Source organism: Benincasa hispida, chromosome 10 (assembly GCF_027475165.1).
Source record: "Benincasa hispida cultivar pf3 chromosome 10, pf3_genome.v1.1, whole genome shotgun sequence".
NCBI classification, from domain to species: domain Eukaryota; kingdom Viridiplantae; phylum Streptophyta; class Magnoliopsida; order Cucurbitales; family Cucurbitaceae; genus Benincasa; species Benincasa hispida.
The window spans coordinates 18,136,301-18,150,799 of NC_143487.1; the positions used below are offsets into that span (position 1 = coordinate 18,136,301).

General features: G+C 34.8%; 1 protein-coding gene across 1 annotated transcript; it reads right to left on the reverse strand.

Moving 5' to 3' along the window:
- Positions 1-9,862: 9,862 nt before the first annotated feature.
- On the reverse strand, positions 9,863-13,022 carry LOC120088434 (phosphoglycerate kinase, chloroplastic). The gene is made up of 6 exons (XM_039045725.2): positions 12,457-13,022; positions 12,007-12,084; positions 11,609-11,869; positions 11,056-11,373; positions 10,716-10,874; positions 9,863-10,321 (listed from the first exon to the last, which is right to left on the reverse strand). Exons 1-6 carry the CDS (start codon positions 12,886-12,888, stop codon positions 10,112-10,114), a joined length of 1,458 nt encoding a protein of 485 aa, XP_038901653.1. The 5' UTR covers positions 12,889-13,022; the 3' UTR covers positions 9,863-10,111.
- Between the last annotated feature and the right edge of the window lie 1,477 nt (positions 13,023-14,499).

Here is a 14,499-nt window from a genome sequence, read left to right on the forward strand (position 1 = left end):
GACAATATTCTTATTTTGCACATGCTCTCGAAGAAAATGATGTCTAATATCTATATGCTTTGTTCTAGAATGTTGAATGGGATTTTTAGTTAAATTAATTGAACTAGTATTATCATAAAAGATTGGTACTTGTTCAAAATTTAAACCAAAATCACGCAACGTTTGTTTCATCCATAAAACTTGAGAACAACAACTAGCAACAGCAATATATTCAGCCTCAGTGGTAGATAATGCAACAGAATTTTGCTTTTTACTATACCAAGATACTAAAGAACTACCTAGAAAATGACATGTTCCACTAGTACTTTTTCTATCAGTTAGACTACCAGCAAAATCAGCATCAGAATATGCAATCAAATCTAAAGATGCATTTTTAGGATACCATAAGCCTAAATCAACGGTACCAAGCAAATATTTAAAAATTCTTTTTACAGCATGCAAGTGCGATTCTTTAGGACATGATTGAAATCTAGCACACATGCATACACTAAACATAATATCAGGCCTACTCGCAGTTAAGTAAAGCAAGGATCCGATCATACCTCTATAAGCTTTAATATCTACGTTTTTACCTTTTTCATCCTTATCAAGCTTTGTAGTGGTACTCATCGGGGTCTTTGCTACTTTTGCATTATCGAACTTAAACCTTTTGAGTAGATCCCTTGTGTACTTCTCTTGATTTATGAAGATTCCATCTTCAAGTTGTTTAATTTGAAGCCCAAGGAAGAATTTAAGTTCTCCCATCATGCTCATTTCAAACTCACTATGCATACACTTAGAAAATTCTTCACAAAGAGAAGAGTTAGTAGCACCAAATATAATATCATCAACATAGATTTGCACTAATAAAATATCATTATCTTTAATTTTGATAAAAAGAGTAGTATCAATAAGTCCCATTTTAAAACCATTTTCTAGCAAAAATTTACTCAAACGGTCATACCAAGCTCTAGGAGCTTGTTTAAGACCATAAAGTGCTTTATTTAATTTAAAAACATGATTTGGATTATCAAATCTTTCAAAACCAGGAGGTTGTTCAACATACACTTCCTCCATTATGAAACCATTTAAGAAAGCACTTTTTACATCCATTTGAAATAAAGTAAAATTCTTATGAGATGCAAATGTAAGCAGCATGCGAATAGATTCTAATCTAGCAACAGGAGCAAATGTTTCCTCATAATCTATTCCTTTTTCTTGACTATAGCCTTGAGCAACTAGTCTAGCTTTATTTCTAACAATATTATCAGATTCATCCATTTTATTTCTAAATATCCATTTAGTACCTATAACAAGATGATCACTAGGACGCGGGACTAGTTCCCACACATTATTTCTTTCAAATTGATTTAATTCTTCTTGCATAGCAATTAACCAGAACTCATCAGATTCAGCATCTTTAAAGGATTTTGGTTCAATTTGAGACACGAAAGCAACATTATTTAAAGCATTTAAAGAAGAGCGAGTTCTTACCCCTTGAGATACATCACCTGTTATTAACTCCTGAGGATGGTGAGTGGAGAATCTCTAATCCCGAGGGAGGGATTTTTCTGGCTCTTTCTGAGATTCATTTGATACTGCTTCCCTATCTTTAATACTAAGATATTCAGCAGGTATTTCTAATTCATCACTAACAGAAACTTTATTAGTGGCAACATGTGTTTCATAAAAAACAACATTCATTGACTCTTCAAGTACATGAGTTATTTTATTAAAAACTCTATATGTTTTACTACATGTAGACTATCCTAAGAATATGCCAATGTCCGTTTTTGACTCAAACTTTCCAAGTTTCCCTTTGTCTTTCAAAATAAAACATTTGCGGCCAAAGACTTTGAAATAGCTAATATTTGGAGTTTTATTATTAAAAAGCTCATAAGGAGTTTTATCTAAAACAAGTCTTATTAAAACACGATTCATTACATAAGATGCAGTATTAACAGCTTCAGCCCAAAAAGATTTTGGTAAATCATATTCATTAAGCATGGAGGTAGCTAATTCTTGTAAAGATCGATTTTTTCTTTCTACAACACCATTTTGTTGAGGTGTTTTTGGAGAGAAAAAATCATGAGAAATTCCATTTTCTTCACAAAAATTTTCAAAAAAAGCATTTTCAAATTCTCCTCCATGATCACTTCTAATTTTCGAAATCCTAAAATCTTTTTCATTTTGAATTCTTTTTTAAAAACTAATAAAAGATTTTAAAGCTTCATCCTTATGAGATAAAAATAAAACCCAAGTAAATCTCGAAAATTCATCAACTATAACAAAAGCATAATGTTTTCCACTTAGACTTGCAACTCTAGTAGGTCCAAAAAGGTCCATATGTAATAATTGCAAAGGTCTAGAAGTAGAAACCATTTTCTTTGGTTTGAAAGAAGACTTAGTTTGTTTACCCATTTGACAAGCATCACAAACTTTATCTTTTTCAAAGTTTAATTTTGGAAGACCTCTAACAAGGATTTCTTAGAAATATTTGAAATTAAATGCATGCTAGCATGACCTAACCTTTTATGTCATAACTACGAATCATCATGCAAGGCAGATAAACATTTATTTTCTACTATAGGACAATCTAATGGATCAATAGTATAAATATTTTTATCTCTATTTCCTACAAACAGAACTTTTTCATCACATGCATTTTCTATTGTACAATTTTTATCACAAAAAAATACTCTATATCCTTTATCACATAATTGACTAATACTTAATAAATCATGCTTTAAACCATCAACCAACAAAACATTTTCAATAAGAAAATTCGAACCGTTACTAATATTACCTTTGCCAACATTCTTACCCCTTTTATTGTCACCGAAGGAAATGTATCCTCCATCTTTCTTTTCTAGGTATGTGAATTTTGTGTGGTCCCCAATCATATGTTTTGAAAATCCACTGTCCAAGTATCACTTATTCTTTATGGATCTCAAACATACCTGAGAGAAATAATTCTCAAGATGTAACCTTAGGTACCCAAATTTGTTTGGGTCCTTGGGGGTTAGCTAACAAAAATTTAGGAATCCATCTCTTTTCATTCATAATATTGATTTTTCTTAAATTGTATGCATAAGCTTTATAACCATGTTTTCCACATGCATGACAAATAATAGAACCTTCTTTGACAAAGTAGTTTGTAAATTTCTTTTATTTTTGGTGAGGTTTATAACCTAATCCATTTTTATCAAATATACATTGTTGCTTACTCATCATGATATCTAAATTCTTTTTCCCAACTTTAAACGAGTAGCTGAAATATCTTCATTTTTATTTTCTAATAATTTATACTCTTCTTTTAAAGCATGCAAATTTGATTTCGATAAATCTAGATCTTTTCCTAATGTCTCATTTTTCTCTTTTAGATTATCTAGCTCAATTAATAAATTATTATTTTCAAGAGCTAATTTAGCATTTTTCTTCCTAAGAGACATATATTTGTAACCTAGTTTTTCAAATTCAATTTTAACTTCATTATATGCATCAATGAGCTCATCAAAAGTAAGGTTTTCAGGACTTACCTCATCATCGTCGCCGTCGTCGTCTCCAAAAGTCGTAATGCACAGATTTGCTACTTCTTCCTCACTTTCATCGCTTTCATCCCAAATAGCTTTCATGGTCTTCCTGCTCTTCTTTGAAATGGCTTTTCTTTGAGGACAGTCCCACTTCACGTATCTGGACTTTTTACATTCATAACAGATGATTGTATCTTTGTTGCTCTTTTCTCCTTTGCCTTCTTGATTGTTGACTTTCTTTGAGAAGTTCCTTTTCCTAAAATGCTTTTTAAACTTCTTGGTCAAGTAAGCGAACTCCTCATCATTTAGTTCAGCTTCAATTTCAGAGTCCTCTTGAACTTGAGTGGACTTTAATGCTAGGCTCTTCTTCTTTTTGACATATTCTTCCACATTGGCCTTCATGATTATCTCATGTGTCATGAGATCCAACGAGCTCCTCCAATGGAAGTTTTGAGAGGTCTTTTGCTTCTTGGATCGCCGTCACCTTAACTTCCCAACTCTTAGGCAATGATCTAAGAATTTTTCTCACATTTTCAAAGGTGGTATAAGATTTTCCTAATCCCTTCAAAGCATTAACAATATTCGTGAACCTAGTAAACATTTCAGATATAGTTTCATTTGCATCCATTTTAAACAATTCATAATTATGAACTAACATGCTAATCTTTGACTCTTTAACTTGATTAGTTCCTTCATGAGTTACTTCAAGCGTATCCCAAATTTTTTTAGCAGAATTACATGCAGAGACTTGATTAAACTCATCAGGACATAAAGCACAAAACACAGTTCATGGCTTTAGCATTAATAGAAAACTTCTTTTTATCTTCATCATTAAACTCTTTTTCTTCATTAGGAATATCTTTATTATCAACTATCTTAGTAGGAATTAAAGGACCATTAAAAACAATTTTCCATAGATTATAGTTAATAGAAATCAAATAAATTTTCATCCTAGTTTTCCACCATGCATAATTATTTCCATCAAACAAAGGTGGCTTAGTGGTAGATTGACCTTCACTATGCCCATTTATTTCAGTAGTTGCCAGAACAATTAAGTTTTTCAAAAAAATAAGAGAATATAATATATATTTTTTTCTTTTTTTAAAGATTTTTATAAAGAGAAATACTTTTCCAAAATTTAGATTTTAATCAAAAAGATTTCAAAGATTAAGAAGTAGAGAAAAAAAATAAGGTTTTAATAACCAATTTTCAAGAAAAAAGTTTCTAATGAAAACAGCTTTTAAAACTCAATTTTTCAAATTTTTTGCGAAAATTAGAAAAATTTCAGATTTAATAAGATTAAAAAAAACAGAATGTAAAATCAAAAAAAAATTACAAAACCTTTTTTAAATAAGAAAATTGAGCTACCCGCTCTAATACCAATAGTGGGATCTAAAGGCAACACTAGAGGGGTGAATAGGGTTGACTACCAATTTTTAAAAAATAATTTTATCTTCAAACAATGCTCAATAAAGTTAACCCACTAATTTGATTAAAGAAAGTTTATGCAAGATAAAACTTAAATCATGCAAGCTATGATAACTTCAAATTTAAAGACAATTTAATCAAGGATAAATTTAAATAACACACTAAAAAATAAATCATGCAATTAGGAAACATTAAAAAAATAACTAAGACAAGAAGCAAAAAAAATTTGAAAACAAGAAATAAAAGAGAGAGAGGAAGAGAAAACACCGGGAATTATAGTGGTTCGGCAAATTGCCTACTCCACCCTCCAAGACTCCTTCTTGGGTATTTCAATCCTCTTGCAAGTGAGGACCAAACCGACACACGACCCTCTTTTTACTAGGCTAAAGAGAAACCCAAGATTCTTTTTATTGGTTCAAGATCAAACTAATTTCTTTTTCTCACAACCCAAGGTGTACCCACATTTTAATATAATTCCCAAAAATTAAAAGAAAACCTCACAATATTACCTCTTGAAAGCTAAATACACATGTTTAGCACTAAAAAAAACTCACAAAAATAACAGGCCAATTTAGGAGCAAGGAGGACAAGAATTTGAGAGTAGAGAGAATTGAGAGCTTAAGACTTGATAGCCTTTTTTGGTATCAATGAAGAGTAAAATCAAATTGAATTTATAGGCGAGGGGGATAAATTTTGGCCATTGGATATGATTGTAAATGAAGGGTGGAGATTGAATAAAAATAGAAAAGGTAAGGATTTGTAATTAAGAGAGGAATTTTGAAAGATTGAAATTATTGAGATTTGGAGAATAAAAAGGATTTGAAGGATGACAATTTAGGAAGGAAGTCAAATTTGAAAATGCTCAAATTTGGTGAGAATTTGGAGAAAATTGGATCATGAAATTAAAGGAAAATAAGAAAATAAAAATGAAAATAAAAAAATTGCCGGATGATATGGGCACCACGCGCACAGGGAAGGAGATTGAATGTCACGCGTTGCATTTTGTGAAGAAACCATAGGCACGTGCGGCGCACGCGCGCGTCTGCGCGTGAAGCTGGGTGACCGCCACTTGTCATTATCTCATTCGTCCACGGTCGCCACGTTACTGTCACATCATGTGCCACGTCAGCAAAAGTGACCGGTTGGAGTGCCATGTCATCTACCACGTCAGCCACCATGTCATCAATATTGACTTTTTGTGTGCCACATTGGATTTCCTCTACAATCTTCTTTTGCTTATAACTTTCTCGTTTGAACTCCGATTTGAGCGATTCAAATTGCGTTGGAATCGTCTTTCCGAGCTCTACTAGATGGTGACTCTAAAATACTAAAAATATTAGTATAAAAAATCTGAGTTTGTTATCATCAAAATACTTGGTTTGATTGAAGCCCTAAAGCTAACAAATTTGCCAAATCTGTAAGAAACCCCTTATTTATTTGTCTATTTTTTGCAAAGGTATTGAATTAAATGCGAGTACTATTTCAGTTGAGCTATGCTCATTTTTCATAATTTATTCATTGTAATAAGAACTTTTTGTAATTTACTCACCGTATAGCAAAAAAAAAAAAGTGTTTCTATTTCAAATATATATATCAATCCAAATATGATTAGTTATTAATGCAAACATCATAATTTTAACAATGGATACTTAAATTTTGGGAGTTCTATCAATCAAAACGATGAACTAATATTTTAACAATTATGATAGAGAGTATAGAAAGTTAAAGCTCTAACCTTTTGATTTTGGAAAAACTATTTGAGTTATTTGAGTTATGCTTGTAATTGGTTGTAAAACAATGACCTAATTACAAATTTCTATTATTTGCAAGAAAAAATAATATAAAATAAAATAAATTGCAATAGTCTATTGAATAAATAAATAAATAGATGACATCCTTATGTGGTTGAACTTTTGGCCTATGAGATCAAAAGTCACTACCTAGAAGTAGACCCATAATTTGCTTGTTTCAAATTAAAATGGAAGAATGAGTTTTTTTGCACAAGTTTTTAAAAGAGGAAAAATTCCCACCAAGATGTATTGTTAACTGATATGTTTTTGGTTGGTTACCAATGTGAAAATGTGTCATATTCATAACTATAGGCAATGAGGCAAAGATCAAAATGATATTAACGATACGGTTAGATCTCATTTTAACTCATAGTTTTTCGAATTTGTTATATTTTAACCCACAAACTTTTAAATTATTTATCTTTGGTCCTTAAACTTTAAAAAATACAATCATTTTGATCCTTACTATATTAGATTCTATCTTACATACCTCTAATTTATTTTACATATTAATATGCATACTTAAAGTTATGTCATTAATTGTTAAATTAAAATAGATGATGACGGGAAATTAGATGTCAATTACTCGACAACTAAAATCCCTTGGACGCAATATGCGATGCATGTTCTTAAGGTATGCGTTGATAGTCATGCGTCGATGGTCATGCGTTGGAATGACTATGCATTAATAAATGTATGCAATGACCATGCGTCCTGTCACAAGTTTTCTTGCGCTCACGCCAAGTATAACGCGAACGCAAATTTCTCGGGTGATCCGAGGTCGAACACAGGGACTTGTAGCTAGGTGAATGCGGTAATGTGCATGCGGCGGTTGAATAAAATAATGGATGGGAGGTTGCTAAGCTAACACTACTCCTACTCCTAACTAACAGACAACGCAATGAGAATATGAATAAGAGGTAGAGACATGACAACTCATGACATGAAACAAATGAATGGGAAAATAGATAAAATGTGGAGATGTTTTCATTGCAACTCTTAAGAGTGACCGCAAAGACAACCTTAGTCAACGCAAGTCATGCAATCATGCTACACACACTTAAGCCTAACTCTAGGATGTATGGGTGATTATGTATAAGTGTCGAGATGACCGCATACAACCACCATATCCTACTTCCTGGATGCATGCAATATCCTATCCGTATGGTGCATACGCTGTATGACAGCAAACGAAGCTTATCTCTAAGTTCCCTATTCTTGCCTATGCGTTCCAATCCGCTATCTCGAGTCTTAGATTTGGATTTTAGACTACTCTCTCGAGTATGCCTAAATGATGAATGATGCATTCATAGGACAAGGTAACCGCATGAACTTTGTTGACATAAGATTATTCCTATCTCTAGTGAACAATGCATACATTGCTTAATGCGACCAACTACTTACCCTTCCGGGCAGTTGGTTGTTGCTAATTTTACTCATAGACAAGCATTGCGTTGGCCTATAGACAGGCGTTGCTACAGCTTCACACTAAGCAAAAAAGATTTACTCACACACTCACGCAACGCACACCACTCGGTGGTTTGCTACATGCTTCATATCCCTAATCCACATGACTAAGTATGCGATACTCAAGCAGTCTCACTAAGTGATGTAATGAAAGTTAGAGATGCTAAGTAAAGAAGATGGAGATGGAATCGAAGGAAATATAAAAATGCATTGAAAACAAAATGTATTAATTCCTTAATCACAAAATTTCATACAATACAATATAGGAAAAGAAAGGAAAATGAAATGACCGGCTGGAAGCAAAGACTTGCTTCCAGCGGATGTGCGTCAAGGCTGCCGGTGGTGCCATGGATGGGCGGTGAAGCTGACTCTCTCGAGATCTAGCTCCGGTCGAAGGCTCTGGTCGTCACTCAGAATGGATGAAGGAGGTGAAGAACTCTCAAGCGTTTTCTCACGCATTTTTTTGGATTGCGGGGAAAACCCTGGGTTGCAGGGGTAATCCCCGGACCAGTTGGAATTCTGCTCATCGGCTTCTTTATATAGAGTATGAATCGCTGACAGCATTAATGGACTGCTCTGATTCTGACATTCGACGCGTTTAGTCCTTTCTGAACCTCTGTTGCTAACAACGTGGTAGGTGAAATGTCAACATCATCTTTTGCTTTTCCCAAAGTAGATGCATTGATGCGTTCATTCCACCAACCTTGCGTTGATCCCTTTATCATGCGTTATCGTGTAGCCGCAATCATTCAGTGACCGCATTCACTTAATACCGCAACTCTACACGATGACCGCAATCGCTTAACGAGCGCAACTCCCATGCGATGGATGCATGTGGCTGATTACCGCAACATCCATGCGTTGATTGAACACGTTCACCTTTGCGATGGAGAGTTTCTCCGCATGCGGTCGTCTATGCGGTGGTCCGATTTCCGCATTTGCGTCCACTTCCTACGTTAGCTACAAAAATAGAACATTGAACGCATAATAACGGGTTAGTCGAGATTCATCATGCTGAATGACGCAAGCTTATTTTCTCATGAATTTCTAGCATAATTGTCGCATATTCTTCATAATTCTAAGTAAAATGCCTAAGATAACATGCATTTCTGCATGTCATCAATAGAAATAAGAATCAAAATAGTTATGCCAAACTGAGCGTAATTCAATTAGCATGCAATTGTATTAGTAACTATGAGGTTTGTTGTTTTCCAATTGTACTAAAAAAATTCTAATTATGTTTTGAAAGTTCAAGAGATAGGAGATTTGAGCTTCTAACTCTTCATCAAAGTAATATATCTTGATTAGTTAGCTATACACACGTTGAGATTAATTATAGATGGATTTATTGTCATTTTAATTCATGGTACTTATATGGGGCATAAAGAAAAACTAATAATGAGAATAACAGTAACAAATATTAATGTTAAAAGTAAACTTAACCAAATCAAACGTTTGGAGGCTAAACAAAAGATCATTTTAAAATTTAACAATCATTTATCAATTATTGATGCGTAGACTTGCCAACACGAGCATAGCTCAATCTGAATTGATATAAATTTATAGTATCAAGCTCGTAAATTAATAAACTTGAAGTGTTCCTACCAAGCATTACTGGAAATTGCCTCTTCTCTAAGGGGGAAAAATGAAGAAGAAGATGGCAAGGAGGAAAATGGACATTCATGCACAAATTTATTACAACTCTTAAGGCAGTTGTTATCCCTACAGTCTGTTCCCAGTAAGCAAGGGAAAGTCAAATGCAGAGACAGAAAGGGAACAACAGTTGAAGTTACCACTTTTACAACAAAAACTCATCTTCTTCTACAACAATATATATTTCTCTGTTACACATTGCAATTTAAGCATTCAATTGCAATGGGGAGAAAAAAAAAATTAAATCAAATAATCCATCACCTACACGGCGACAGGTACGGCCTCATCAAGAGCAAGGACACCGGGAAGTTCTTTGCCTTCCAACAACTCCAAACTAGCACCCCCACCGGTCGAAATGTGGCTCATGACGCTTGCAACTCCCACCTTCTCCACAGCTGCAACCGAGTCTCCACCTCCGATGATGGTCGTCACCCCCTTTCCGCTAAGCTCTGCAAGTTTCTTAGCAATCGACTGCAACCAAAGGGATATTTCAGTACTGACCACATAAACACGTCTGCTATACATACTGCACAAATGTTGAACTACATTGGTTTTTATGCCTATATTATGATGAACCAAATAAATCAGGCACCTCAGAAAACCACAAATATTCAAGATCTCAGATAGAGTTCCAGCATTATAACAAATATGTAAAGGTCGGTATATCATCCCCCAGCTCCAATAATAGGGGAAGGTGTGTTGCGATAAAAAAAAAAAATTAGAAGAGTAATACTGTCCTTACTCCTTGGTTTTGACTCCAAATCAATATTTATATCTCAAGTACGAATACTTACCGGCTATATCAGTATGAAAATGACATCAATGTAAAATGCATTTGTATCACTATGGAGAAGTTATTCCTCACCTCTGTGCCGACTGCAAACTTGTCAAATTCGAACACTCCCATTGGTCCATTCCAGATGATAGTTTGGGTAGTGTCCAAGGCATCATTGAATGTCTTTACAGAGTCTGGTCCAATGTCCAGCCCCATCCATCCATCAGGGATGGCGGATGCTGGGACAATCTGCAATGTAAAAATTAAGTTCTTTATTTCCCTGATCCATAATGCATTTTTTAAGTTTCCAAAAGACTAGAAAAAACCAAGCCACTGTTTGAATCAATCAATAAAATTTCAGAAGCTTGTGTTTCTACAGCACTGCATTGGTCTGAGAAATGGATCTAAGAACCCAGATTTACAAACAAACCTTGCTGTTTGCATCTGGAGCGAACTTGTCTGCAATGACGACGTCGGTTGGTAGTAAAAGGGATACTCCTTTCGCCTTGGCCTTCGCAAGGAGGGAGGTTGCTAGTTCTAGCTTATCCTCTTCCACCAAAGATGAACCAACTGAAAGTCCTTGTGCCTTGTAAAATGTAAAGATCATTCCACCACCGAGGAGTAAGATGTCACACTTTTCTAGAAGTGACTCGATCACTCCAATTTTCGAAGAGACCTTTGAACCACCAACAATAGCAGCAAATGGCCTCTTTGGGCTTGAAACGGCCCCCACTAGATAGTCAAGTTCCTAAAGCGATTACCAAAAGGGTTAAAAATCATTAGACATAGAAATAAAATAACATGATGAACATCAAACCAACCATAATTTGGGGTAAATAACCGAAGTTCGGAGGTAGTGAACAAATTGAGACCAGATACCAGTTATATACAAGATCAGTGAAAACGGAAATAGGATACGATTAATAATATATGGTATTTTTTGCAAGTAACAAGTGGATCAGGTATCAATTAAAGGATCCAACCTTTTGCAAGAGGAAACCAGCTACGGATGGCTTCAAAAACTTGGTGACTCCCTCAGTCGAAGCGTGAGCTCTATGTGCAGTTCCAAATGCATCGTTCACATAAAGATCAGCTAGAGAAGCAAGCTTCTTTGCAAACTCAGGTTCGTTTTTCTCTTCTTCCTTGTAGAATCTCACATTTTCAAGGAGAAGGACTCCACCCTCAGGCAGGGAAGCAACCAACTTCTCAACCTCAGGACCAATGCAGTCATCAGCCTTCACAACCTGATTGGAAATGACATACAGAAATGTTTAATGTTGCCTCCCGAGACTAGGCGATCATTAACAACATACAGGAAAGGAAGGCATCAAAGAACAGTAAAAGAAACCCTTCTTTTCAGATCATAAGAAGAAAAAGGTACCTGAATGCCAAGGAGTTCAGAAAGCCTAGGCACAAGAGGTGCCAAGCTGTACTTTGGAGTCACACCTTTTGGTCGTCCCTGAAAATTTCCATTGTTTAACAACAGATTCACAAGCTTGTGCAGCATAAACAGTATACGATCAACACTCTTTATTAGTAAAAAGAAGAATTTAAACCCTGATCTCAAGTTTCCATGAATGGCTAATCAAAAAACCCAAAAACCCAATTGCCACTACATGCAATGTACCATCACAGCTAACATCCCTTAACCTTTTCTCTACAAATTCCATTAACCAAGAGAATATATCACTTGGGAAATCAACAAAATCAACACCCCATCAATCACTTCAAACAATTTTATAGCTACTGTCTTCCAGAATTACTAATCAACTCCAGATACAGCAAAACAAAAGTTTAACCAGTAAAAAAGAAATCCCAAAAGTACGCTCACCAGATGACTGGAGAGAATGACTTTAGCTCCCTTCTCCGTCAAATGCTTGATTGTAGGAATAGCAGCCCTGATCCTAGTGTCATCAGTAATATTCTGATTATCATCCAATGGCACATTCAGATCAGCCCTGACGAACACTTTCTTCCCCTTCAAGTCAGCAGCAGTCAAATCCCCAACGCTCTTCTTGGCCATGGACACCACACCCCTCGAAGCCTTGCCCCCAAACGACCGAATCTTGGAAGCGACATGGAGGGAGAAAAGTGGGTCTGCGGCAGCAAAGCCAAGGCGCTGAGTGGCGGAGCTGCGGAGGCGAATTGAGGAAGAGGAAGTGGTGGATGGGGAAAATTGAAGAAGCGCAGAGCGGGTTGAAGAAGTGGAAGAGGATGTGGTGGGAAGGAGATGGAAAGTGGCACGGGAAGCCGCAGACGCCATTGATGATGATGATGCAGAGAAGAAGAGTGAAGTGGGTTTTGTGGGTGAGTGAAAAAACAGAGAACGGAGCGATTTGGCGAATTGGGGGCGTATTTTTATGTGGAAGAAATGGGAGGATGATGATGATTTGTGGAGGGAGAAAAAGATTGAATGGACGAGAAGAACAATGAGAACGAATGGGCAATAATCAATTTGTGGCTTTGATCACACATATCTCTTATCGTTGAGATGAGGTTGACGATCCATGCTTTCAAGATTGTGTGATGAACTAGGTTGATTTGTTCAAGCTTTTGCCACTCCATTTCTTTTTAATTGAAAGGTTAAATTTGTAAATTTGTCCCTATAGCTCGGAGAAAATTAGGATTTAGTATAAAATCTCATAAATAGTCTTTATAGTTTGATAAAACCCTCATAAATAGTCTATATCCCGAAGACTTATGGACTATATATATATATCAAACTATGAGGACTAAATTCTAATTATAAATCATATAACTAATTTAAAACTTTCTTTAAACCACATGAACCCAATCGTTCTTTTGATTTTGAAAAAAAAAATGCCAATTCAAAAGTTGGCGAATGTTGTTTTTACGAATGAATCAATAGTCAAAGTCATTCCATTATGGAGACGGACGAAAAATAAGGGAAAGCTCTTCATTCCTAGTTTTCCTGTAGTTTGATTCTTCGAAACCACAAGAATCGTTAGGGACGAAAGTCAGCCTTAGTGATCCAACAATGTGAGTGGAAGGGTCGTCGCTCAATGGATAAAAGTTACTCTAGGGATCAGTCTTTCACAACGAGATCTACCTATATTTGATTCACACCCGGATCATTTTCATTGCATCTCTGTACTCAATCTAAACCATTATCTGTCTCCTATGGATCAAATCAATCCTTTGAAACAATCAATTTGCAATTTAGCCTTCTTTTAATTCTGTACATTTCAATATTCATTTCATCAAAGCAACAAAATTTCAAATTTTTTTAGTACAATAGAGGTGGGGTGACTTGAATTCAACACCTAAAGTGGAACCGTAGGTTTCTCAATATTAAATTATAAGTTTATTTGTTAACATGAGTATAGTTTCACTAATTGGTATGTATTTGTTTCCTTGAAGTCAAAGATTCAACTCTTCACGCTCCATGTTTGTTTTACTTGTACTCTGATATATCCAAGTTTGGTTTCTTATCTTTAGATATGTGTTTGTTTAGTCTCTAAATTTGCAATATTGATTGGTTTACTATTTCACTAGCTTACATTAACAACCTAGTGAGGACTCAACCTACGATATTTGACAAAGAAGACTAAGAAGATAAAATTATTATATGTTGTATGTTAGATGATTGAGTTGGTCTTAAATAAGTTTTAAGAATTCTTAATTACAATGCCTATTAGTCGAATTTAATGTATATCTTCTTTTAATGTCAGTGTTAGTGATTTTAGTTTGTAACATGACAATTGATATGATTGCAACTTAACTAGTTGAGATATATATTCTCATCCAAAAGATCATAGGTTTTAACATTTTATGGTTTTTTCTAATATGTTGATCATTCATTAAATAATATGTAATATATATATTTAAGATGTTTTCCAAAATAAATAAATAA

Coding starts and splice junctions, on each gene's coding strand:
- LOC120088434 (XM_039045725.2), bottom strand. CDS start 12,888: ATGGCGTCTGCGGCTTCCCGTGCCACTTTCCATCTCCTTCCCACCACA. Junction 12,085..12,456: donor TCATTCTCTCCAGTCATCTG/GTGAGCGTACTT, acceptor GGAAATTTTCAG/GGACGACCAAAAGGTGTGAC. Junction 11,870..12,006: donor CTGAACTCCTTGGCATTCAG/GTACCTTTTTCT, acceptor ATTTCCAATCAG/GTTGTGAAGGCTGATGACTG.